This window comes from Canis lupus, chromosome 12, assembly GCF_011100685.1.
Source record: "Canis lupus familiaris isolate Mischka breed German Shepherd chromosome 12, alternate assembly UU_Cfam_GSD_1.0, whole genome shotgun sequence".
Lineage (NCBI taxonomy): Eukaryota > Metazoa > Chordata > Mammalia > Carnivora > Canidae > Canis > Canis lupus.
The window spans coordinates 20,169,047-20,196,579 of NC_049233.1; the positions used below are offsets into that span (position 1 = coordinate 20,169,047).

General features: G+C 41.5%; 1 protein-coding gene across 1 annotated transcript; it reads right to left on the reverse strand.

Annotated features, from left to right (window-relative positions):
• Window positions 1-1,403: 1,403 nt before the first annotated feature.
• Window positions 1,404-22,772, reverse strand: MCM3 (minichromosome maintenance complex component 3). The gene is made up of 17 exons (XM_038554301.1): window positions 22,560-22,772; window positions 20,345-20,457; window positions 19,726-19,934; window positions 19,148-19,278; window positions 16,734-16,972; window positions 16,159-16,267; window positions 14,945-15,098; window positions 14,244-14,375; window positions 13,457-13,665; window positions 9,730-9,904; window positions 9,273-9,399; window positions 8,332-8,482; window positions 6,296-6,436; window positions 5,081-5,184; window positions 4,260-4,345; window positions 3,763-3,832; window positions 1,404-2,315 (listed from the first exon to the last, which is right to left on the reverse strand). The coding sequence occupies exons 1-17, from the start codon at window positions 22,635-22,637 to the stop codon at window positions 2,117-2,119; spliced, it is 2,427 nt and encodes an 808-aa protein (XP_038410229.1). The 5' UTR covers window positions 22,638-22,772; the 3' UTR covers window positions 1,404-2,116.
• Window positions 22,773-27,533: the final 4,761 nt, after the last annotated feature.

Sequence of the window (27,533 nt, forward strand, 5' to 3'; positions counted from 1 at the left end):
TTATAGCGATCTCGGACTGCTGGATCCTCCTACTCTCCTACTCTACTTCACTTTCTCCAGGCATGAAGGAGAGCAAGAGTCAGTATTACTGACAAAATGCTGGACCTTTCTGGAAATGATCATTTGAGGAGATTCCTAAAAGCCCTTAGGCTTTTCTTTACACCAGTACCCCATGGTAGTCTGCACCCCTTCCTGATACTCTCATAGCCCCCTCAATTCCTGTAGTTATTTTATATGCTCTCATTATATTTTTTTTATTTTTATTTTTTTTTATTTTTGATAGTCACACAGAGAGAGAGAGAGAGAGGCAGAGACACAGGCAGAGGGAGAAGCAGGCTCCACGCACTGGGAGCTCAACGTGGGATTCGATCCCGGGTCTCCAGGATCGCACCCTGGGCCAAAGGCAGGCGCTAAACCGCTGCGCCACCCAGGGATCCCTCATTATATTTTAAAATTTCTTGTGGTCACATTAGATATGAATCCCCAACTGGTAGGCCTCAAGAGCAAATAGTCCCATACCTGCACCCACTGCTGAGTACAGCACAACATAGGACTCATTGCCAGTGCTCAATTAATTTCAGATTCCTCACCCTGATACAAATGCCCTCTCCTGACTCTCTAGATTACTTCTGATAGGACTTGGATTTTCACATCAGCAAAAAAAAAAAAAAAAAAAAATCAAAGATGAAACTAGAACTCTCCATTTTCTGCCCCATGGTTTCAGGGTAAGATGTTCCCCTCATCAAAAAAGGGAGGAGGAAGTACACCAATCTTGGAGTGGAGAAGCAACACAACCTCCTTTTCAGAGCATCCTCCAGTTCATGCGACATAGGCCCCAATAAAGTCACATTTCTTTTTTTTAATTTAAGTAATCTTAAAAAGTTCCTTGGAAGCTACTCAAAGGATTACAGCAGGAAGAACCCATCCTGACCTCTCCATAAACTTCTGTGCAAAAAGACTAAGAGCTGAACATCCAGGCGCAAGTGGTTTCAAAAAGACCCCATAGGGGGATCTTTTTATGAGTAAGAACTCACAATACTGAGATGTCTGATATACCAGGTATTACTTCTCTGTGAAGTAATGAATATGAGTTTTGATCTATGCTCAAAAAAGGCAGGCAAAGGGTCAATTTCTCCTGGACTCTCACTCACTGGCCTCCTGTAGCCATTTAGGTATTCCGAATTGGCAAAGTTTGGCTTGCACAAGTTTAACTGATAAATGCTGGTGTCCCTGAGGAAGAAAATTGCCTAAAGACCTAACCCCCAAGGACAGCACAGCAGCCTGCTGCCACCACGTGGTGACTTGGTGCAAATGTGGAAGCAGCAAATCCTGCAGGGCAGAGCTTTCAAGGATAACAAAATTAAACCTGACCACAAAAGCACAAAGTATTAAGACCATGTGTATAATTTAAAAATAGGTAAGTTTATTCAGTGTATCAGATATTTAGGTCAGAAGTATGTATTAGTTTTCACTGGTGCTACAAAAAAGCAAGCCTTCTTGGCCTTTGTGACTTGCCTCAGAACTTTACCAGCATAAAACAGCCCAAACCTGTTCTAAATGATTTTTATTTTTTAATTATCTATTTATTTACTCATGAGAAACAGAGAGAGAGAGAGGGCAGAGACACAGGCAGAGGAAGAAGCAGGCTCCACACAGGAAGCCCAACGTGGGACTCGATCCTGGTTCTCCAGGATCACAGCCTGGGCCTAAAGCAGGCGCTAAAACCGCTGAGCCACGAGGGCTGCCCCCCAAACCTGTTCTAGACAGACATGCCCAGGAAAGTGAAAACAACCAACAAACAAGGATGAGCAGAAACCAGCTGTGCTCCCCCCATATTCTCAGAAGTTAGATGTTATTTACTGCAAACAATAGTTTGATTTATTCTGGGTGGGAGATAGGGAGAATGAATGAATGAAGATAAAATAGTCATAGTCCTTTCCCACTTTCTTCTTTTTATCCTACAGCAGCTTTCATTACCCATTCCCAAAGCTCAGCTTTGTCACATGTCCCTCAATTTCCATTCAATTAACACTGTCATCCAGGGAATGAAGGCAAAGACTGGCGGGAACAGGGAGAGGAATATGGAAAAAACATTCTTGGCAGGGCCCCAAAGTTCTCAGATGAGGAAGATGATGCCTTCAGAGACCATGACCTGGTTGTCATCTTGCATCTTGCTCAGGGCAGCCTGAATCTCTGCTGAAGAGAAGGGCTCTTCTTTGTCCCGGTTGATGGATTCTGTGAGGCGATTCATGCCCACCGACTGTGCATGAGCTTCCCGGAACACATCCAAGAGCGCCACCTTGAACTCCTTCAACCTACCCAGTCAGGAAAAGATGGGTGAGGGTGAAAAGTCAACAAACCCAAATGCTCTCAGGCAAGATCTATGTAAGTATTAATATAGTACAGGCATCCCCTCAACATTCTATTAAAGAGCTTCCTGCATACTAAGAAATAATACCATTTTAAAAACCAGAGGCCTATGAAGATGTGGGAAATTGGTGTTTCCATAGAAATGTATATTGGGGGGCACCTGGGTGTCTCAGTTAAGCATCCAACTCTTGGGCTCAGGTCGTGATCTCAGGGTTATGAGAAGCCCCGAGTTGCACTCCACTCAGTCTGTTTGAGATTCTTACCCCCTCCCTCTGATCCTCTCTCCCCCAGCGCATGCCCTCTTTTTCTCTCTCTCAAATAAATAAATAAATAAATAAATAAATAAATAAATAAATAAATAAAATCTTTAAAAAAAGGGGGGGGGGCATAAACTGGAACAGCACCTTTGAAAGGCAATTCAGCACACACTAAAAATTTTAAGTACATATCCTTTGTCCCAGGAAGTCCATTTCTAAAAATAACTTTATAGCTACACATTTGCATGAATACAGTAATAAGTATGTTTTACTGTCAATACCAGCTTTATAGAACCTAAGAGCCCATCATTAGAAAATTCAAATAAAATTTTATATATTTATACTATGGAAAAAACCGCAGTCATTAAAAAAAATCTACATAAGCTGACTCAGAAAGCGCTTTAAAATATAGTTCAAAATAATAAAAAAAAAGTGAACCTTAAGCATAGATTTTGTTTGGTATTCAGTAAACACAAAAATTTATATATAAGGGGTGGCTCAGTCGGTTAAGTGACCAACTCTTGCTTTCAGCTCAGGTCATGATCTCAGGACCACATCCAGCACTGTGCTCAGTGAGGAGCCTGCCTGAGATTCTCTCCCTCTCCCCCTCCCCTGACCCATGTACACTTTCTAAAATAAACAAAAAAAGCTCTAAAAAAATGTTTATATAAAACAGTTTCTGAACCTCTAGTGGTAACAATTTTTCACCCCAGAACAAAGGACAACAATTCAATGAAGAAAATTTGTGTGTGTATGTGTGTGTATACCCTACTGAAAGAACCCAAGGTTACAGTAAGACAAAAAATTTGTCCTTGCTTCAAGACTCTACTCTCCTCCTACCTGAACTCCCAAGGACATTATATTTAAAATTCCCACAGAGAACTGTTTATAAAGCAAATGGTAAAATGTAAACAACTGGAGATTCTGTGTAAAGAGTATAAAAGAGTTCTTGATACTATTTTTGCTACTTTTTTGGTAATTTTTCTTAAGTTCAAAATTATAATCAGAATATAAACTGTCCTAAAAATCATTGGGCCTACTATTTTGAGCTCTGCTGATAGCCAGCTTGTTTCATACCCTCTCCCCAGAAATAAGTCCTTGCTTCAGCAGCATGTGGCATTCATTTCCTACTCACCTGGATTCACTCAATTCCACCTTCTGGGACTCCTTGGTCTCCTGTGAGTCTGCTGTCTTTGGAGTGTGCACTTTAGATGATAAATGATTGCAGATAATGGGAAGACAATATGGTGAGGCCATTTCCACAAACACCAGACAAGTAATCTCCATTGCCCATACCTCACTGAGTCTGACCAGCCTCACTTCCTAGGGTTCTTCTGGAGCCAGCCAGGGTAAAGAAATTGAGTCACACAAAAGATCCTCAACATGTTATCTGGGATGCTTATGCCAGGCTTGGCAAAGAGCACAGTTCATCAAGAAGGAAGCAAACAACTGAGCAAAGCCCAGTTTCCAAAGTTCTGATTGGGTTTCCTGAGGTTCTCTTGGGACAAACCTCTTGGACACAGGGCCCTGAGCAGGGAACGAAATGGGCACCCACCAGAAAATGCAGTACACAGAGCAACTAAGGTCAGCAGTCAAAGGAACCAACTCTATCAATAGGAGACATTCACTCACCTTGAGGCATTTCTTCTTCAGTGTCACTGAAGTCATAGGGGTCATAGGAGCCCCCATCCTTAGCATCAGGGTGACGAGTTTTTCTCCTAGAATACCCACAGCAGTTAAGAGAAAGGCTTTGGGAAACCCATCCTGTACCTCTGACTAGAGAAAAAGAACTAGATCTACAATCAAAGTGAAATGCTAGGCCAAAAAATTTTTTTCTTAAAAGAGACCAAAGGTCTCTGGACCAGAACACAAACAGGCCCCACTTCCCAGTGCTCTTTTTCTCTATCATCCACTTAGAAATTCAACCACAGGCATGAAAGGGTTACCATGAGGAAAGGGCTTTGAAAGATACACTCAAAAACCTGTGGGAGTTAGTGCTCCTGCCACTTAACATTGCCTTAGCAGAAAGAGGTCAAAAGCATCATACCAGGGGCATCTGTGTGGCACAGTCAGGTAGGCATCCTAGTCTTAGTTTCTGCTCAGGTCGTGATCTCAGGGCCCTGATTTCAGGGTTGTGGGATCGAGCCCTGTATTAGGCTCCATGCTCAGTGCACAAGTCTATTAAAGTTTCTCCCTCCTTCTCTGCCCCCAACCGCCAATACACATGCACATGCTCTATCTTGAATAAATAAATAAATCTTAAAAAAAAAAAAAAAAAAAGCATCATACCAGAGAATAGAGGAGCTAGCTAAGCTCTCTACTTTGCCTAGGTTGTCTTTGGCACCCGAATTTCCCAAAACAAACTTGATGTCAACCAGCAGTACAGATCCACCCCTCTCCCTTGTCCTCAACGCCAACTGAAGTCTACCTCTTTTCTCTTTGCTCTGTCTTACCTCTTGCTCTTCTGCTCCTGGTCCTCCTGGCTTTTCTCCTCTTCATCATCTGTCTCTGATTCATCCTCATTTCGCTTCTTTCGTTTCTTCTCCTTCTCTAGAACCTAAGACCAAGTATGAGTGGGCGGAAAGGGTCAATCATGCCAAGAAACTAAATGAAGAACTCTGAGTAAGAGTCCCTTCTACACCATCAGCAGAAATAACTTCCATGGGTCTAATGACTGAGCCTCTTTTGTCCCTGAATCCCAGAACCAGGGACAGAGGAACAGGCTGCTACCTATCTTTAAAAATGCTGACAGGTGGGGTGCCTGGATGGCTCAGTTAAACATCCAACTCTTATTGTCGGCTCAGGTCATGATCTCAGGGTTGTGGGATGGAGCCCCATTTGGGGCTCCCCACTCAGTGGGGAGTCTGCTTGAGATTCTCTCTCCCTTTCCCTCTGCCCCTGCTCTTGTGCTCTCTCTAAAATAAATAAATCTTTTAAAAAAAATGTTGAGAGGAATGTTCAATTCCTTTCACATAGTAGGTATTCAATGGTTTAAGGAACAAAGAAATGAATGAAAAGAAAGTTCAGCCCATAATGGTTAAGTGGAAAATAATTCATTTCTTTATAGATCAGGTAGTTAATTTAAATTTAAGACAACTCCCACCCTAGAAAAAAAGAGTAAGCAGGAAAAGCCAATCAGACCAATAACTAAACCTCAAGGGCTACAATTCACTAAAATGGGGAGGGGATGGGCAACAATGAAAAGATAATGAAGGCCCCAAAGCTTGGTGTCTAAAATGACAGAAACACAATGTCATAAGCAGAAACAGAATGACAGGCCATGTTTGAGAATTGAGAGTTTTGATGCGAGTTGTTGAGATGCCAGTGGGATACTTGAAGAGACTGGCAATGCAAAAGGTATAGAGGGAAGAGGAAGATCACCAACATCAATCCTCTGGAAATATCTACTTTTTTAAGAGACAAAGGAAGTATGAGTAGACAGAGAAGCAGTCAATTGACTATGTAACACATCAATTAAATCAGAATCTCTGGGGTCATTAGGGGATCTGGCATCAGTATTTTAAAGCTTTCCAGCTGGTCCTGGCATGCATCTAGATGCTGCTTTCCATTGATGACCTAAATGCAAGTGTTACCAGGGAGGGCTGGGCAGCCCAAGCACCAACATTTACTCAGAAAAATCTCTCACGCACAAGCATCGGAACCCTCACCTTCTTGAAGTAAGCATACTGGACTAACTCCACAGCTTCCTCTGCATCCTGCAGGTCCACGGTCTTGCTCATGCGAGCCTTGGCATGGGCTGTGGCCAATCGAATCAAAGTTTCCAGCGTCCGGGCTGTAACTGGTGATGTCTAGGGAAGAAAACAAGGGACGATTATTTGTCCAGAATTCCTTAAGCATGCCCATCATTCCCACTGTACAGAAAATGTCAAGATAGTACCAGAATGATTCTAGGAAGTAAAGCAAAGGATTCAGACCTCTGTATTCTGTATAAACACCACATAAAATTCACAAAGATAAAAATAACCAAGGAAACATGAGTGTTAAGGGACAAAGGGATAGTAGAACAGGGAAGAAAATGAGGCATCTTATAGCTGGAAAGAGAAAAGGCTAGAAAGACTACAATAAGGAAGAAAAATAATCCTTTACTGTCTGCCTGCAGCGCTCCAGGAACTTTGCTTTTATATCAACTGTGCCATTTAACTTCTCCAAGTTTTATGGATGAAAATGGGATGGAAATGGGACTCAGGGCTTCAAGTAATTTGTGCAAGGTCACACTAGGGGAGGAGTGTGGAAGAGGTCATCTGAAGTTGGATAAATTCAAGTCCAGAGGAGGAGCAGAAATCTAGCATGTTCTCATCAAGCAGTTCTCATGGGGGTGGATGCATACCAACTGGTGTGCTTCTTTCATTTTTACATGTTATTGGCTGAATGGCATCTCTGGTCTAATGAGTCAGAATGTATGTGTTTAGGACTGTACATGTATTCTTTTTAAGTTTCAGGTGATTGTGATGTGCTCACCTAGTTAAACATCCCTAACATTATCCAACATTCTCACTTTATGGATAAAAAAACTATGACCTGTGAGATGTGAAGAGACTTGTGTAAGGCCCAAATATTAGCTGAAAAGACCTGGGACCAGTACAGAGGGCTACTTCTTTCTGTCACACCCACATCTCGCATTGTATGATCCTTGATCTAGTCACTTCTCCTTTCAAGTGTTTTACGTTCAATAGAAGGCTTTTTGACACACTGGAATGTGTTCACGTGGCAAGAGAAACAATTAAAAAGAAAGGGGATGCTTAATCTGAAGAAGACAGGTCATACACAATCCCCAGAAAACAAAATTAAGACCCATGGGTCTAAGTCATGTGGAAGTAAGTTTAAGCCTAATAAATAGAATGTTCTAACATTTCAATGCAGTGATGTACCAGGCATGTTGCCACTAGAGATGTCAAGAAGTCTTAGCAGAAATTCCAGAAGGTAGAAGTCCTGTCTGGGTGTGAAGGTGGAATAGGTGACCTAGGATCATGTCTAAATCCAAGGGTCTATGTCTATAGCACCTAATAATGGTCTTAGACTTGGGTCTTGCTGCCATGAAATCCAGTGTGAACTATACTGCCCCAAAAAGTTTAGATAAATTCACAGGCAGATTTCTAGAAATGACTTTGGATAACTACTATGGTTACCAAACTAATCACTTGTCAAAGTCTAGCTCAAATATCACCCTTTCTTCCCTCAAATTCATACCCCTTCTATAATCTAAAGGAAAAACTAATAGTTTCTTCATCTATACTCCAATCATCTTTCACATTAGTTCTCTTTTAGGTACCACCCTGTGGTAGATATATATAAATATGCATATAAGATCTTTCCATCTACCTTCCTGCCTGCTAGTCCCAGATCTGAGCTCTCTGGGTATCTGAGGATAGTTCTTTCTATTTTAACCCTGCATGTTAAGAACACACACCAGTTCAGTTCCCAAAAGTTGCTCCTTATGTTTACTGAATGAATCATAGCTTCTGGAGGCCAATGTCATCTGAATTAATGAGTTATAGGTAACTCTGGTATTCTCACTTCATTCTCCTTTTTAAAATTAGAACTATAATACAGGAAGTCCTTCAGACCAGAAAGAAAAAGGTAAGGAACCACTAAGTTAAAATGCTTTTAGAGCTCCCAGATAAGAGGGACTCCCCAGCCTTCTACTTCAGGAATTCCTAGGCCCATCTTCCCTGTGGGGACTCACCCTGGCAGTGTCCGAGCTCATGCTGTCTTGGCTGCGCAGGCGTGAATACTCTTCTGCAATGTAGGCAGCTGACTCCTGAGTTAGGATGGGCTTAATGATTTTGGCCACGTGGATGTACTTCCTCATGAATGCTGCACTCACCATCTTCTCCCTGGATGCACACACAGTGAATTCTTCTTCTCTGCCATACCTTGGCACCTGACTGGGGGTTGGGGGCTTGGCCTCTCCTCAGAAGTCAAGGTCAAGTGGTAGAGATACAATCTAAAATCCATTATCATAAATCCCACTCATACAGAACGTGTATAAGACCTTTTCACATATATTTATTGAATTCTGTGGCTATTACTTAGATATTATTTGTGAGATAAACAGTACAGGTAGGAGTTTAGGTATTACCTTATTTAATCGGTAAAAACAATGGCTCAGAAAAGACTCAAATTCAGTTTGCTGACTTTAAATTCTATTTTCTTAAATGATAGGTTTGAAACTATATGCTTTCTACCATACTATAACCCTAAACAGAGGTATAAGATCTCACATTTCATGCTTTAAACACTTGATCCCTTATCTCCTTTATCCAAATCCACTTACACAGCACCCAGGGCTTGTCATCTGCTGTCCCTTCAACATAAGCTTGTCACAAACAGCTACAAGACTTGTGCAGTACTTCACATATGAGGACAACATAAATACCCACCATCAGTTGAGCACATGTTATCAAAACTTCTCATTTTAGGAAAAGATTAGAACCTAAGCCTAATTACCACAAACACAAGTAACTGGCCAGGGAAAGGGGTATATTAAGTGTGGGATCCAGCAAAGAAAACAAGCTCACATGGCTATGAATCTAAGCATGACCTCGCCTGGGCAGCACATAAAAACATGCAAATATGACACAAATCTCAGGTTCCCTCAAGGGAGAAAGTGTGAAGAACGCTCACTTTTTCTTCTTGGTTCCATGCAGAAGGTTGTCATGCTTCTCATAAATCTGGGTGTCCTGTTGGTCTTCCTGGTTAAAATCAGGATCGTCTGTGGCCAGGATATCCACGGCACTACCCAAAGGCATGGCTGGAAAACCCAAGTTGGGAGAAAGGACAGTAAGAATTTGCTTCTAACAAAGCAAAGTCACACAGATATGTGGAACCCACAAATAAGAAAAGTGGAACCACCTGGCACACATAAGATGCTCAGAGTTGTTCCTAGACCCAGAAATGGACAAAAGATACACCTCAGGATAACTTCCAGGGAGTAGGAAGAGTGGCCATGCAGGCAAGGACACCTTCAACACCAACCCAGAAAGGGCAACACCCACCACGACCTGGGCCAAGTCTAAGATAACCGCAACTGTTTACGTCCCCCTCCATTAATCAGCCTGACTTTTCCCATGGCCTCACTCACCATCTCCATCCTGTTCCCCGGGGGCCCTGTAACGGTGCATCCTAAGGACATGGTCTGAGATCTCTCGATCCTGCTCTGGGTCCATCTGATCCAGCATGATGAAGAGTAAGTCAAATCGGGATAGCAGTGAGTCCTGCAGCCCAATGTTCTCCATAGGTGTCTTATACTGATCATACTGTGAAATGGAAGGAAAAAGGACAGTGGAGGCAAAATCAAATTGGGAGAGGACAAGGAGGCTATTTAAAGCTATTAAAATACTTAATTCAGTTAGCCTCCCTGCAACCAACCCTTCTCTCAAGGAAGTTTGGGAGACCTGTGAGAACTCAAGAGCCCCACCTTCTAGCTGAAGTGCCTCTAACAGGCGAATCATAGATCTCAAAACCAGCCTCCTCCTTCCCAAGCTTTATTCTGCTCCTGTCATTCCCAGGATAGGACTACCCCTGAAAGATGATTCCTTCCTCCTCTGTTATAAAGCTGACAAGCTGGCTCAGCCAAAAACATTTGGAAACTTTAGAGTCCCTTACTCAGAAAGGAATGAGTAAAATCACAACAAAAATGGACAATAATCTATAAATCATGTCTTCAAGAACCTGTATACCTCTTCATCTTTCAATTCTGGGCCTATGAGGCTACCCACCTGCAGAAACTTCACAGTCAGAGGGCCTAACAACCATGTGGGTAACATTAATAATGATTCTGACCACACTCCCATTTCAGGACCTGCAATTTTTTCCCCAAATTTCCCAATATAATTCTTCAGAATGACATAAATATGTTACCATTAATCTAAAAACCAAGGTTCTCAAACCAAGCTATGCATTATTACCAATCTTATGGAGCCTTTCTAAACCATAGCGACCAATAGCCCCAACCCAAAGTGAATTCAGAAACCATGGACTGGAGTTAGACACCTGCATTTTTAAAAACTCCACCAAAACAGGTATCCCCATATGCCGTGGAATGTGAAAATGTCAACGCTACCCAGGGCAATTTACACATTTAATGCAATCCCTATCAAAATACCATGGACTTTCTTCAGAGAGTTGGAACAAATCATTTTAAGATTTGCGTGGAATCTGAAAAGACCCCATATAGCCAGGGGAATATTAAAAAAGAAAACCATAGCTGGGGACATCACAATGTCAGATTTCAGGTTGTACTACAAAGCTGTGGTCATCAAGACAGTGTGGTACTGGCACAAAAACAGACACATAGATCAATGGAACAGGATAGAGAATCCAGAAGTGGACCCTCAAACTCTATGGTCAACTAATATTCGACAAAGCAGGAAAAACTATCCACTGGAAAAAGGACAGTCTCTTCAATAAATGGTGCTGGGAAAAGTGGACAGCCACATGCAGAAGAATGAAACTAGACCATTCTCTTATACCATACACAAAGATAAACTCAGAATGGATGAAAGATCTAAATGTGAGATAAGAATCCATCAGAATCCTAAAGGAGAACACAGGCAACACCCTTTTTGAACTTGACCAAAGCAGTTTCTTATAAGATATATCCATAAAGGCAAGGGAAACAAAAGCAAAAATGAATTATTGGGACTTCAGATAAAACGCTTCTGCACAGCAAAAGAAACAGTCAACAAAACTACAAGACAACCTACAGAATGGGAGAAGATATTTGCAAATCTGATACATATCAGATACATATCAGATAAAGGGCTAGTATCCAAGATCTATAAAGAACTTATTAAACTCAACAGCAAAGAAACAATCCAATCATGAAATGGGCAAAAGACATGAACAGACATTTCACAGAGGAAGACACAGACATGGCCAACAAGCACAGGAGAAAATGCTCTGCATCACTTGCCATCAGGGAAATACAAATCAAAACCACAATGAGATACCACCTCACACCAGTGAAAATGGAGAAAATTAACAAGACAGGAAACAACAAATGTTGGAGAGGATGTGGAGAAAGGGGAGCCCTCTTGCACTGTTGGTGGGAATGTGAACTGGTACAGCCACTCTGGAAAACTGTGTGGAGGTTCCTCAAAGAGTTAAAAATAGAACTGCCCTTCGACCCAGCAATTGCACTGCTGGGGATTTACCCCAAATATACAGATGCAGTGACACGCCAGAACACCTGCACCCCGATGTTTGTAGCAGCAATGTCCACAATAGCCAAACTGTGGAAGAAGTCTCGGTGTCCATCAAAGATGAATGGATAAAGAAGATGTGGTCTATGTATACAATGGAGTATTACTCAGCCATTAGGAACGACAAATACCCACCATTTGCTTTGACATGATTGAACTGGAGGGTATTATACTGAGTGTAGTAAGTCAATCAGAGAAGGACAAACATTATATGGTCTCATTCATTTGGGGAATATAAAAATTAGTGAAAGGGAATAAAGGGAAAGGAGTGAAAATATCAGTGAGAGTGACAAAACATGAGAGACACCTAACTCTGGAAAATGAACAAGGGGTAGTGGAAAGGGAGGTGGGCAGGGGGTTGGGGTGACTGGGTGATGGGAACTGAGGGAGGCACTTGGCAGGATGAGCACTGGCTGTTATGCTAAATGTTGGCAAATTGAACTCCAATAAAAAATTTAAAAAAAAAAAGCTAAATTTAAAAAATAAATAAACAAACAAACAAACAAATAAATAAATAAATAACTCCACCAAAACCGGTATCCTCATACACTGTTCAATCATAAATTGCCAGAGCACAGTTAGGTTCTGGGTTCAAATTCTGTCTCAGCTGTTTTCTAGCTTGTGACTCTTGAGTAAGTTACTTAACCTTTTATGCCTCCATTTTCTCAGCTGTAAGATGAGGATAATAACTACCACCTACAATGTTACTGTGAAGATAAAAGAAGTTGATAAATATAAAGTATTTGTAAGTCTTACTTAAAAGTATTATTATGGTACAATCTTAAAAGGCAATTTCGCAATCTCTACCAAAATGAAAATCCATGTAACTCTTTAATCTAGTGATTCTGTTACTAGGTATATATCATACAGATATATTCCTAAATGTATAACAAAATGCACATAAAGGAATACTCACTGCAACTCCATTTCATAATTAGCAAGAGGGAAAAAGGAAAATCCCAAATGCCCATCAAATGGAAACAAGTTAAACAAATTACTATAAATCCATACAATGGAATATAAGACAGTTGCCCCCCCCAAAAGAAAAAATAAAGTCAAAATTCAGCAACCCCAAAGCTAGATAAAAGATACACCTTAGCAAATCATCATCATAGTAAAAAAAACAAAGATAAACAAACTAATTTGTTAACAAGGAGCCAGTGTAGTTGTTGGTACCCACTTAAGTTTTTGTTTCCAAACACGTCAAGAGTTGTTAGCAGTTATCTCTTAGGGAAGATATAGGAGAGAAAAGGAAGGCTTTTAATGTCTATACTGCACTCTATATTCTCTTTATACATCCTAACATCTGCAGGTGGTATTTTTGCTGTAATGACAATACAGGTTACTAGGTTGAGACTGCAGGTCGCTTTTATTTTCTTCTTTGTATTTTTAAAATTACTTTAAATAAATACTTTCCAGGGGATTCCGATGTGGATGAAAAGGTAAGGAACCACTGCCCTAAATCAAGGACAGTAACAAAACGTTGGATGAGCTTATTAGTCCTTGGCTTATTATTCCTCCCAGGCACCAAGAATCAACTTCATGGCCCACCTAATCAGCAAAACCAAAAGTGAGGACAACAGTGAAGTGCCTGACTCCACTTACCCTGCCATAGACAGGATTGGCAGCTGCCAAAACACTGCAACGGGCATTCAGCCGAGCATGGATGCCAGCCTTGGCAATGGTGACTCGACCCTGCTCCATCACTTCGTGGATGGCCGTGCGGTCCATGTCAGACATCTTGTCAAACTCATCGATGCAAACCACACCTCGGTCAGCAAGGACCATGGCCCCTGCTTCCAGGCGGCGCTCCCCTAGAAAAATGAGGAAATAAAGATATGTGTTACTATTCAGGTTGTAGAGGACCAGGGGAGAGATTTCAATCTCCGTCCTAAACACTCACTGCAGCTCATGAGAACATAGTGAGGAGCAATAGTTCCCAGAGACTAAGAGAAATACCCTAGTGGGTCAACCGTTTTAGCTCCAACGTGAATAATCCCCAAGCAGTCAGCCTCCAACAAACTTCTTTCATAGATTTTTTTTTTATGTTCATCCTCAAGTGATTCTCTAGCTGGATCTCTGCTCTCTCTTCACTAGTCTTCCAATCCCTTCCTCTGATTTATAAAATAGCACAACCTTCTTTTTTCTTTCCAATTTGCAAAGCTTTCTCCTTCAAAAAGTATCTTCTAGGAGACATTCTTATCCATAGAGGGCCACCCAAAGACTTAAATCATTCGTGCCCTATTGCCCGAGAATACTCAATCCTCTACAGTCTGGCTCAAACTAACCTTACTAGTGTATCTTCCCAGTACAAGCTAGTACTGAGAGCAAACTCAAAGAAACTATACATGTTTCACTGTGAGACCTTTGCCAAAGACCCTTAAACTCTTACCAGTTTCCTGGTCTGTGGTGACAGCAGCTGTCAGACCCACTCCAGAGGAGCCTCGGCCAGTAGTGGGGATAGCCCGGGGAGCAGTGCACAGCACATATCGTAGAAGCTGAGACTTGGCAACCGATGGATCCCCTGTAATTGGGTGGGGGCAAGGTGACTTGCTAGGAAACCCCTCCCCCAGCCCCGCTCCCACCCCTACTTCAGCAAGTTCTACTTTTCTAGCACAGCTCCTGCCATAATAGAAATTTACAGTAACTGGTTGTAAATAGTATCCTTTCACTTTTGCTTTAACATTCATGGAAGAATATATTCTAGACATTATAAATAAAGAAACCCAAAAATAGAGAATAATAATAAGAAAAGATTCATTTTAGCCTTTTGCCCTCTGATGGAACTGAAATACACCAGGAAGAGAATACATGGGCAGCCTAGGTGGCTCAGCGGTTTAGCGCCGCCTTCAGCCCAGGGCGTAATCCTGGAGACCCGGGATCGAGTCCCACGTCAGGTTTCCTGCATAGAGCCTGTTTCTCCCTCTGCCTCTGTCTCTGCCTCTCTCTGTGTGTCTCTTGTGAATAAATAAAATCTTAAAAAAAAAAAAAAAAAAAAAGGAAGAGAATACACAATCTTACAGATTATAGATTCCCACAACCACACTCCACAAGAGAAGACCAAGAGTCTGATGTAAATCTCCAATGCCATACCAATCAGGAGAATATTGATGTCTCCACGGATGTGGCTGCCGTTTTCAAGGTCTCGTTCCACCCCTCCCAAGAGCAAGCAGAGAATCGCCTTCTTAACATAGTCATGCCCATGGATGCTAGGGGCCAATGACCTGGCCAGCTGATCAAAGATATCCTAAGAAGGAATTACCAGAGGCATCAAAAGCCTGGTGAGATTCAATGAAGCTGAACTCTGCTTCATACTTCAGTCTATAAAAATGCTTGAAGAAATCCACAAATGTAGACATTGTTTCTAATTGTAAAACCTTTTCTTATGACAAATCACATTGATCAGACCGTTAACAGAACAGATATAGAGAAAGTCTGAATTCCAAAACTTGCTTAGAGGTTTAATCTTCAAGGAAAAGAGTATTGCCGGGTTCAAAACATTTTCGGTTTAATAAGAATGTGCATTGTGATTCCAATAACCTTTTGGTTTGGTTTGGGTTTGTTTTTTCAGTAACCTTTATCACACAGGCATATACAGATGATTCTTGAACAATACAGAAGTTAGGGGTGTCAATCCCCCATGTAATCAAAAATTCAGACTACAAAAAAGAAATAACTTTTGATTCCTCAAAACCTTTACTAATACCCTACTGTTGACTAGCTTTACCAATAACATAAAAACAGTCAATTAATGTATTTTGTATGGTATGTACTATATACTGTATTCTTATAAGTAAGTCAGAGAAAGGAAAACGTCACTAAGAAAATCATACGAAGGAGAAATACATTTATAGCACTGAATTTATCAGAAAAAATCTGCAAGTAAGCAAACCCACACAGTTCAACTCTTATTCAAGGGTCAACTGTATATTCTTCAACTCTAAATGTGGACATTCTGTCTTTAAGAAAAACAAATTAGAGAATTAAAAAAATAACCTATTTTAAACTTCGGTAACAATGCGTCACTACTGTCTTCTGCATGGACTTATTGGTACATTGATATTTTCTTATTCTAGTACTTGTCTTAGGTTCACTTAGCAACCCAGCAGGTAACACAAAAGAAATACTGAACAGCAAAAACACCCTCTTGCTTACTGACTGGGTCAAACTAAAAGCTAACACCACATGCTTCAGAGAAAAAACCTTGACCCTCCTCGTGATCCAGTGCAAAGATAAAAGGTGTCCTACGCCAAACACAACCCTAACAAATCCATCCCCACCCTCAAATTCCTAAAAGATGCTCAGACCTTGGAACGAGTTTTACTGAACTTCTTGATCTTGGCTATATCCTCAGCAGAGAATGAAGGCTGAACGTCCTTGCTCATTTGCTTCACATTACAGGCAATCAGGATAGTCCTGGGACAAAGATAGGAATAAGAGGAAGCCTGCAGTTTTCAAATCCTAACATCAGAGCCAATAGCAATTTGGAAAACAATAAAGAAAAAAGACAAATTGTTCTGAATTCAGCAACTGACTAATCTTAGTCTGTGACACAAATATGCTGATAATTCTTCACCTCGGAATTTATCCTCTGCTGCCACACAGATCTTCGGACAGAAGTGTGGATGAGACGGAGGTGGGAATATGTGAACTCCCAGGTAAGCCATGAGGCTATGACCATGTTACCAGTAACTCCCACTTTTAGCATAAGATACTATTACCAGTTTTATCTGATGAAAAAGAGGTATCCCATCTCCCATGCAGCAAGGTTGTTCCACCTGTCTGTTGTGATGCTCCAGAATATGGCAAAATTGGAGCAAGAATACTACCAGAAATGCAAGCTGCCAGCAGCATGTCAAATACCTCACAACTGCCCCTTTACCTGAAGGTCCCTGAGGTGTAGCCTCCCTTCTTTCCCGGAAGGCAACGGTAGGTCCCCACCACCTGGACTCGGTCACCAGGCTTCACTTTATCTACCAAGTCATCATCCAGAATGACATCCACAGAGCGGGGAAGTTGGCCTGCTGGGGCCTTCTCCGGCATCTCCTGGATGGTGATGGTCTGATGGTCCTTGTAGACAGAAAGGCCATATTCGGTCTCAAGGGGATTGTTTTCCTCGTCCTGAAACAGACACACAGAAAAGCATCATTATCTCACCCCAGTCTTAGAAATGCCATACTCACTTTTTTGTTTTTAAAGATTTTTTTTTTTTTTTTTAATTCATGAGAGACAGAGAGAGACAGAGAGAGAGACAGAGAGAGGCAGAGAGAGAAGCAGGCTCTCTGCCTGGGAGAGGCAGGGAGCCCGATGTGGGACTCAGTCCAGGGACTCCAGGATCACTCCCTGGGCCGAAGGCAGGCGCTCAACTGCTGAGCCACCCAGGCATCCCCGTACTCATTTTTTATAGGAAGCAAATATAATTTGGAAATGACCTCCGGAGATTTTAGTATCTAGGAACAAAAAAAGCCAAATGTCTTCTCCAGTTTTTTTCCATTCCCATCTGTTATAGTAACAAATCATCTAATGGAAGGGACAACTATATCCTAAAGGAACCATGGCTCTATTAACACCTAAATTAAGATTCCTGTTCCCCCTATACTATGGCACAGTATTTCCCACTCCTAGGTAATACCCAACAGAAACATCTATCCAAAGCCACATACTACAATGTTCATAGCAATATTATTCCCAATAGCCAAAAATTAGAAAATATCCAAATGCCATCAACAGAATGGTTAAATAAATGTGGTATATCCACCAAAAAAAAAATACTATACAGTGATGAAAAGATATAAAATACACCTATAACAGCATGGATGAATCTCAAAAACATCTGATGAACAAAGGAAGCCCAATATATGAGTATTTAGATAAAATATAAAAGCAGGCAAAAGTACTCCATGTTGCTAGATATCAGAATAGGGTTAACATTTGGGAGTGTGGGTCCTCAAATATCTGAGTGCTAGGAAGGTACTGTTTCCTGGTTTGGATGCTGATTTTATAGGTATATATTTAGTGTATACTTATATAAACTTTCCTGTATGTATATTAAACTTTAGTAAAAACATTTTAAACTTTGACTTGCTTGCTATTTGAATTTTCTAAAAACAAAACAGCTGTCACTTATTGAGTGCTTACTATGTAGATGGCATTGTGCTGTTATTTATGAGATGATCTCATGTAATCATCCCAACTACTCAGTAAAGCAGATATTTTTCACATTAACAAATAAGGAAACTGAAGCTGGCAAGGTTTAAGTAAGTTCCCCAAGTCACATAGGAAATTGCAGAACCAGAACTCGAGACAAGTCTAACTCCAAAGCCATATTCTTCAGTACCACACTAGACGACCTCCAGGAGTCCAACGTATTTCAAGTATTGAGCAAAGAAGCCTGGCCCCTGTAATCATCAGAAGAGTACTCTCTGAGTACTTATGAAGACACTCTAGAAGGAGGGATCTTAATGAAAAAGAGGATGACTTAAAAAAGGCAAATGGCCTGAAAGTAAAAGGACATGAATCCTAGCCCTTAGGGTCATCACTAACTGGAACCATGTGCAAGTCACTTAACCTCTCTGAATTTCAGCGTTTCACCTGCAGATAGACTCAATGATTCTAAAGTATGCTTTAGTTATAATTCTAAGATACTCATTTTTGTTTTATGTTAAGATTCCTGCACCAATTGAGTTGAAAATAAGAACTGGGTCTCATTCGTATTTGTATCCTCCACAGTGCTTAACAATTATTTGGATACAGTGGCTCTCAATTAAAATTTGACGGCAGGGACAGGTATTCTTTGATAGAATGAATTCAGATAAGTATCCAACATTAATCATCTTGTCTCATTAAGAAAGCCTCCCATTGTTCTCAGTTCAGGCCAATCTGAACACTTAAGTAAAAAGCCATTCCCAATGCCATTCTTCTCCCAAACCCAAAGTAAAATATCTGCAAAGATTTCATGGTAACATTATAGCATAAACACTCTCCCATATTACTTTAGGTAGATGATAAAGTTATATATAACCCTGCTAAAAGATCAATGTAGATTAGTGTCTTTTTTCAATCCTTCTATAATTTGCCAGGTTTTCTAAAGTGAATCTTTATTCTCTTTAAAAAAAAAAAAAAAGAATTGAAGACTTTCCATATTAAACTCTAGCTAGCAATCAATCTTTCCTTTAGATTAATCCTTACTTTTCATCTGATTTACTTCTAGAAGACTTCAGATATCAATTATTTGCATTAAAACAGACATCTTTGATTCCAACTTCCCAAGAACCCCAAGTAATTCATTCCCCTCACCTTAGTGGGATAGACAGAGCTGGAAGGAAAAGCCACCAGGGTGGTGAGATCAGAATAACGTCGCTCTATAGTCTTCTTGGTAGCGGGGCAGTAGTGGACACTGCGGACGACTTTGGGACGAACTAGAGAGCCTAGCAAAGGAACACATGCATATAAAGTCATGCAACTAGACAGCAACAGAGGTGGAACTTGACCCAGGCAAGTCTATCTTGATTCTAAATACTGTGTTCTTCTGACTAGTTTAAGCTACTTCCATAATATTTGTTTTATTCATTTTTATATTTAGAACATCAACATTTCTATATAAAACCTCAAGTACAACCAATCCTGACCAAGAAATAATAGTTCAGAGTTAAGAATGAGGAGATTGCCAAGGGCCGAAACTCCCCTACGCTCAGCAGAATTCACCATTCTGGACCCCCTCATCACTGTATATGCTCACAGCTGCTTCCAGCTCCCCTCTGTCAGTTTAAGGCCCTACACTACCTAGCTCTACTCAGTAGCTCTATCTTCCTGCTTTCCCAGCCCTCTAAGTCTATCCCACCTCCGTTCCCTTGGCCCCACTTGAAGCCACTCACACTTAGTGACAATGCCCTCCACACAGACTACACAGCTGAGGAAGCAGGAGGTAAGAGTCCGAGGAGAGACATGCTTGGAGCCAAAGCTGCCCTCCAATCCTATGTAGAACTCCTCATACTGCTTGGCATAGGTAGCATCAATGGAGGCCACAAAATCCTTTAAAGCCCGCTGGAAGGCAACCAGCTCCTCAAAGGCATTGCTCAGGAGGCTGCACATCGGCAAGAGAGAGAATAATTAGGCAGAGAGAAAATTTCAAAAAATTGACCGTCAAAACCAAAAGTGGTAAGAAAATCTAGTTCCTAGTTTCTCCTGCCGTTCTAGAAGACTTGGGAAAATACATCAGAACTGACAGTTAACTTTAATTCAACTTCTCAAAGATGCAGAAACGATACTCAGTTAAACATGGAAGGCGGAGCTGTTGAGAGGAAAACACCCACCACCTACTTTGGGAAGAAGAAAAAAAAAAAAAAAAAAACAGAAGCTGGTGAGGCAACAAGGATCAAAAGCATTTCATCCAGGTCCTCTCCTGGGAAGCCTGTTCCAATCAATCCGGGGAAGAGAAAGGGAGCCACTATCACTCAGAGCCAGGGTATCCTCTTGGAAAGCCCTGCCACTTACCGGTTAGCCCTCTTCTCATTTTTCCTGCGCAGGTCATTCACGTTGACAATCAACCGGTATTGGTTGTCACTGATCAGTTCCCGAACTTTGCTCTGATAAATTCCCTGGTCTTCCTGCAAAATAACCACTACGTATCACAGCCACAAATCCAAAAAAAAAAAAAAAAAAACGACAGTATTTAAACAGAGGTGGTTCCCACAGCAAGATCAATCAATCAATCAATCTCTGCAGAAGAACTGACCTCCAATTTCTTCACATTTTCACTCACTAGCCTGAGATTCCAAATGCAGCTGCAGGAGTTATAATGATCTCCTCAATGTCCATGCTATTATTTTTCTATTATCATCTGCAGCTTTCCTGTATGCAGTCATTTTTCCACTTCTAGTGGAGAATTAAAACAAGCTCACAAGAAATCTAAAGGGACAAGTAGAAATCTTGTCAAAACCTTACCTTGCATATTAAGGCGCCTTTTCATTTAAGAATTATGTAGGGAACTAAAATACTTTCTCTTCCCATCAGCTGTGTGGTAAGGAAAGAGTTCGCTCACATCCAGACTTAAAGGAATAGGGAGCCTTCCTATTTGTCTACAGACACAGCATTAACAACGCTGCAAGGTGCTTTACCCACCAATATTCTACAGCCTCCAACAAGCACATGAGGAAGTGCTCCGCATCACTTGCCATCAGGGAAATACAAATCAAAACCACGAGGAGATACCACCTCACACCAGTGAAAATGGGGAAAATTAACAAGGCAGGAAACAACAAATGTTGGAGAGGATGTGGAGAAAGGGGAACCCTCTTGCACTGTTGGTGGGAATGTGAACTGATACAGCCACTCTGGAAAACTGTGTGGAGGTTCCTCAAAGAGTTAAAAATAGACCTACCATACAACCCAGCAATTGCACTGCTGGGGATTTACCCCAAAAATACAGATGCAGTGAAACGCCGGGACACCTGCACCCCGATGTTTCTAGCAGCAATGGCCACAATAGCCAAACTGTGGAAGGAGCCTCGGTGTCCATCGAAAGATGAATGGATAAAGAAGATGTGGTCTGAAGACTGCTAACTCTGGGAAACGAACTAGGGGTGTTGGAAGGGGAGGAGGGCGGGGGGTGGGAGTGAATGGGTGACGGGCACTGGGGGTTATTCTGTATGTTAGTAAATTGAACACCAATAAAAAAATAAATAAATAAATAAAGACTTACTATAAACCTACAAAAAAAAAAAAAAAAAAAGAAGATGTGGTCTGTGTATACAATGGAATATTCCTCAGCCATTAGAAACGACAAATACCCACCATTTGCTTCGACGTGGATGGAACTGGAGGGTATTATGCTGAGTGAAATAAGTCAATTGGAAAAGGACAAACATTATATGGTCTCATTCATTTGGGGAATATAAAAATTAGTGAAAGGGAATAAAGGGAAAGAAGAGAAAATGAGTGAAAATATCAGTGAGGGTGACAAAACATGAGAGACACCTAACTCTGGGAAACGAACACGGGGTAGTGGAAGGGGAAGTGAGCAGGGGATGGGGTGACTGGGTGATGGGCACTGAGGGGGGCGCTCAGCGGGATGAGCACGGGGTGTTATGCTACATGTTGGCAAATTGAACTCCAATAAAAAATTTTTTTTTTTTTTAATATTCTACGGCCTCCAATCTTGGGTGGCGTACAAACCCCCCCCCCCCCCTTCCCAGCTTAGCAAACACTGTTCCTCTGCACCTTCTTGGGCACTGAAAAGGGATATGGCCAAATGAGGAGGTCTTTTCCGCCCGGAAGGAAGTCCGTCCCCAAAACCTGCAGGTCTTTAAGGTGGCTGGTCACTACCGCTCTTCAGCATTCTTTCCCCCACGCTCCCTCCAAATCCAGAGTGGGGAGGGATTTAGGAAAGGTCAAAGGGAGCTCTGCCACCTTCTTGGCAGTTGAAAGAAACCCTTCGCCCTTCGCGAGACCCCGCGGTCACCTGCACGCAGCAGCGACACAGGATGGCTCCCGCAAGGCTGCACCCACAGGACACCAACCACCGACCGACTCCACCTCGAGACGTGGCGAGGTCGCGGGCGGAAGAGTCCTGAGGCGCCGGCCGGCCGCCACAGCCCGGAGGCCCCGGCGGACCTCCCGGGGGCTCACGGGCCTGACCCGGCTCGGCGTGGAGCAGAGCGGCCCCAGGGGCTCCAAGCGCCAGGGTCTCGCGCCCCCGCGCCTCCCTCACCTCGTCATCCAAGAAATCCAGGTAATCTCTCTGCGCCTCTCGCAGCTCTACGTCGTCCAGCACCACAGTCCCCGCCATGCCCGCCGCCACAGAGCCGCCTCCTCCAGCTCCGCGCCGAGGGTCTCCACACGGCCCCGCCCCGGCGCGAAAACTTGCGGACTTTTCCCGCCACCAGAGGCTACGTCGCGAAGGGGCGAGGGGTTCACGGAGAATATACACATTCTGATTGGCTGATTCCTCTTACGCGAGAATAGCAAGCATCCAATCGAGAGCTTGCTCTTCTTCGGCGTTTCCCGAGCCGGGCCTCGCGGTGGCGGGAAACAGGACCTCCGGAGCCCTGTGTTTCTGCCCCCTCACGAACAGGAAAGCTGACCAATGGGGCGGAGAGGAGACTCGCGGAGGCTGGTCATTGGGCCGCCGGGCCAGACGGGGCGCGCGCTGCATTCTGGGAGTCGTAGTCTTCCCCATTTGCCGGAAGTTTTGTAGTTTTTTGTTTTTGTTTGTTTTTCAAGATGCGGTACCTTGACTTGCCGCAGAGGACCCCAGCCTGGCGGTTTTACTAAAAGTAACCTATTCTAAAAAAAAAAAAAAAAAAAAAACTAAAAAATTTTTAAAAATGTAAAAAAAATAAAAGCAACCTAAACGTCAGAGAATGGGAATTTATACACAAGGAGATAAAAACATAAAAGCAAATCGTTTTTTAAGCGTATTCAAATCAGGTGTGCTGGATGCGTTTCTCAAGCAACTGGCCGCAAGTAGCGTTCCAAGAAAAAAAAAAAAGGTGAATTTTGAGACTCTGTGGGATGGACATAGAATAATAGCATCTTTGGGAAAGGTTCTTTAGTTCAGCGTAAAAATAGGCGGCGGCGGAGGGCGAGGTGAGGAAACATTTTCAGTATTGTACTCCGCTCCCTAGGGAGGGCCTCGTGTTAGTCCACAAAATTCTGCACAGGATCATTGCACCATCTTACTTGCAAGTGGGTAAATTAAAGCCTTTCTCTCCTTCTAAGGAGATCACAAGATCTTTTAATGTAACTTACTTCATTGACACCTAATTACACGGAAGAAACAAACAGAAAAGTGTTTTCAAGCCACTCTTAGGTATCTATCGTAACTAAGTGACAGCAAATCTGAAATGACAAACAACTAGATGATCAATTGCATGTCCAAGATTTGTGTTTGTTTGTTGCTTGTTTTTAGTCTTTTGTGGTCTATATTTTTTAGGTTTATTCTTGGGCCATAACTTATATACAGTAAAATGGGCAAATCTTGTGTACAGCTCAATGATTTTTATTATGTGTATACCCACCCGGTGCACCGTGAAGAACAGTCCCGTTGTCTCCAGAATGTCTTTAATTTTAGTGACTGACAAGACACCTGTTAACTCTATATCTGAAATGTCAGCCAATTAATTATCAGCTTATGTTCAAAGGTCTCCAGGACTCACTGTGTCCTACCTAATAAGTATTCTAAGTATAATCTGCCTAAACAAAAAAAAAAATTTATATATAGCATCTATTTGTATGTGAACATGCATTTTTAGTTATTTTACAGTTTATAGTTCTATGTGTTCGGTGTCATCATAGTGGGTAGATACATTGATCCTTAGTCAAGGATAAAAGCTGGTCATCTGACTGCTGGCTTTTGTATATATTAACAGGCAAAAATTTTTTAAAAAATAGAAATTCTAGATGAGGATCTGTTCGCAATTGTACAGTAAGAAATAATTACTTATTAACTTAAGAGTGCCTTTATCCCTTGATCATAGCTATCATTTTATTAATATATTGAAGGTGGTACTGACAATATTCTCAGCTCTGGAAACAAGTTGAAATTAATACTAAAAGAACCAGGATGCTTAGTTGAAGCAAACAAATTAAGCAAATAATTTCATTTTCAAAGTAAAAGCCCAAAGGAGTGGAAGTATGAAAACCATATCCTTGACTCTAACACACTTTTCTGCTGACTTCAGTTTCCTCATATAAAAGATGAGGAAATTAGAAAATTCCTAATGATTTATCCTATTCTAACATTCCATGAGCCCAAGGCAAACTTGGAAACTGTAAAGACAATTCAGTTTAAAATTAATCATGCTGTGGTCCTTGATACAGACTTCATTTGCCTTAATGTCATAATCTTCCATCATGAAGGACATGTGGATATTTAATTGGTGTTTTTCTCTTTCATGAGGGCATGAGATCTCTGAGTAAAGAAAGGGTTTCATTTGTTATTCCCTACTCCTCTAAACTACTCTGAAAGAAAAATCAGGTTGTTACTGAAAAAAAAAAAATTTTAGAAGCATTTATAACACATCTCATACAGAGCCTACCTGAACTTAGCCAAAGGCCTTCCTCTACTACTCACTCAGAATGAGGAAGCATATGTAACCTGATGAAGTAGTGGATCAATGGTTTCTATTATTGCTCACATTCATGCTTTCCCTCTGTATCCATTTTCTCTCCACCCAATTGTCTGATGGGCCTTTGCCAGTCTCCAAGCTAAAGAAACACTAGGGGGCTCCCTGGAGAGCAAAAACATGCAGGAAGATGGTGGGAAAGAAAGATTGCAAAGTGTATGTAATACTTCCATTTTCCATGTCCTAGGGACACAAAACTTTGGGATATTATGGCACCCAAAGGTACCATGATAAGATGATTTATTCTCACTAAATGATATGTACCTCTTTTCAAACCAATGAGTAATTATCATGTGTTGCAAAACCTGAAACCATACTCTGTGATTAAGAAGGAGCTTTAGGCATTCAGGAAAATAGCATATACCATTATAGAACTTTGGCACTCACTCAGAGGCCACAAAAAACCAGAGGTCAAAAACCCTACACCTCTAGGTACCAGAGCAGCCTAAGGAATAATCTACAGGTCCAGGCTTGTCCTGATGAAGCCCATCTGTCCTCTTCTGTTCTGTGGACTAGTCATAATCTTCTCCAGCTGCTGTGGTCTAGGGTCTTGAGAACCTACATCAGCAGGCTCATTTCTCTTTCTGGCTGCTCTAATTACTAGTTGTGCAACTGTGGGCAGCCTCCTTAACTACTCTGTACCTCAGTTTCCTCATCCTGAAAATTAGAAGTGGTATCTAGTTTAAATTTTAAATTTTTTTAAAGATTTTATTTATTCATGAGAGAGAGAGAGAGAGAGAGAGAGACAGCGACACAGAGGGAGAAGCAGGCTCCATGCAGGGAGCCTGATGTGGAACTCGATCCCGGGTCTCCAGGATCACACCCTGGGCTGAAGGTGGCACTAAACCGCTGAGCCACCTGGGCTGCCCTGGTATCTAGTTTAAAGGACAGTTTGAGTATTCAGTGAGGTAATAACCAGATTTTATATATATAGAAAGAGGGATCCCTGGGTGGCGCAGCGGTTTAGCGCCTGCCTTTGGCCCAGGGCGCGATCCTGGAGACCCGGGATCGAATCCCACGTCGGGCTCCCGGTGCATGGAGCCTGCTTCTCCCTCTGCCTGTGTCTCTGCCTCTCTCTCTCTCTCTCTGTATGACTATCATAAATAAATTTTTAAAAATTTATATATATAGAAAGAGAGGGAGAGAGAGAAAGAGAGAGAGAGAAAGAAGTACCTGGCATGTAGTAAGCATTAAGTAAATGTTAACCACTGGTGTTGGTGGTGAGATGGTGGTAGAGGCATTAGTGGTTGGGGAAGAGTCAAGAGATGTTGGGGGGAAAGGGGAGCATGCACCCTGGTGCATTCTGTAACAATTCAATCATATTGAAGCCCGTTTCCACTCCCAGCAAAAGCTTAGATGGAACCAATCCAGGCATTTCTTTCAGTGAGACCTTGTTTGCTGCAAATACAATCGGCAAAGGAGTAATACATTCAGAGAATGTTATCTGGCTCCAGTTCTGCCTGTGTTGAAAACCATCAGAGGCATGCTCCATGCTTAAGGAACATTATGGAAGAAGACCAAATGGTCTCTGGAGTTAGCCAGTATGTCTTATACTGACAGGAGAGTGTTCAGCATTTTCCCCCATCCTTTGCTTCCTGGAATCCTTCCAGTTAGACATGCTATAAAGATCAAAGTAAAATACAAGTAAAATACAGGAGCCAGAGGGCATTCAGTGATCCTGATTTGCCTATTAGGTTTGACAACATAGCTGGCCTGCTGACAATTTGTGATTCAAATTGTGATTCATTGTCATTGGCCAAAGTTAATTTCAGCAATTGGGTTTCTTAGTCCTGGAAAGGTCATCTCTGTTCGTTTTTGTTTTTTTCAGCCTTACTGAGGTATTATTGACAAATAAAACGTCATTCCCATTCTTAACTGCAAAAATTTCACTAAAGCTGTTTGAAGAGTTTTGCTTCAGTGCTTAACGATTTGCAGGAGAAAATCACCAAAAACTTACTGAGTAAATAACTCATTTACACATGAGATTCTCTAATAATAATCATTCTGTAAATCTGTCTTGATTTGTGGGCACTTAAAAAAATACAGTTTCTTGTGCTTTTAATTGTGCCATTGTAATGAATGATGAAGAGGTTTAGACATATCGACTAACCAGTCAAATATTAGTGGAACATCTGTATACCTAATTCTCTTCTTGACCAGAGACTTTAGCTCAGTGCTGCCCAATAGAAATACAAGACACATATATAATGTAAGGTTTTTTCTAGTACCTATTTTTTTAATTAAAAACAGTTTTTACTTTTGAGAGGTGAAAATTAATTTGACAATACATTTTATTTAACCCAATTTATCAGTTCAATATGTAATTGATATAAAAAGTATTTCTGAGATATTTTACCTTTTAATACTGAGTCTTAAAAAAATCCAGTGTGATTTTTATACTTAGCCACATCCCAATTCAGACTAGCCACATTTCAAATGCTCAATTACCAAATGTGGGTAGTGTCTACCACATTGGACAGCACAACTTTAGAATACAAAAATCTATCTCTTGAAATAGGTTATAATTTAACTTAAAAGAATAGCAACCATTTATTGAA

Coding starts and splice junctions, on each gene's coding strand:
- MCM3 (XM_038554301.1), bottom strand. CDS start 22,637: ATGGCGGGGACTGTGGTGCTGGACGACGTAGAGCTGCGAGAGGCGCAG. Junction 9,400..9,729: donor CGGGGAACAGGATGGAGATG/GTGAGTGAGGCC, acceptor TGGGTTTTCCAG/CCATGCCTTTGGGTAGTGCC. Junction 2,316..3,762: donor GTGGAATTGAGTGAATCCAG/GTGAGTAGGAAA, acceptor CTGACTGGGTAG/GTTGAAGGAGTTCAAGGTGG.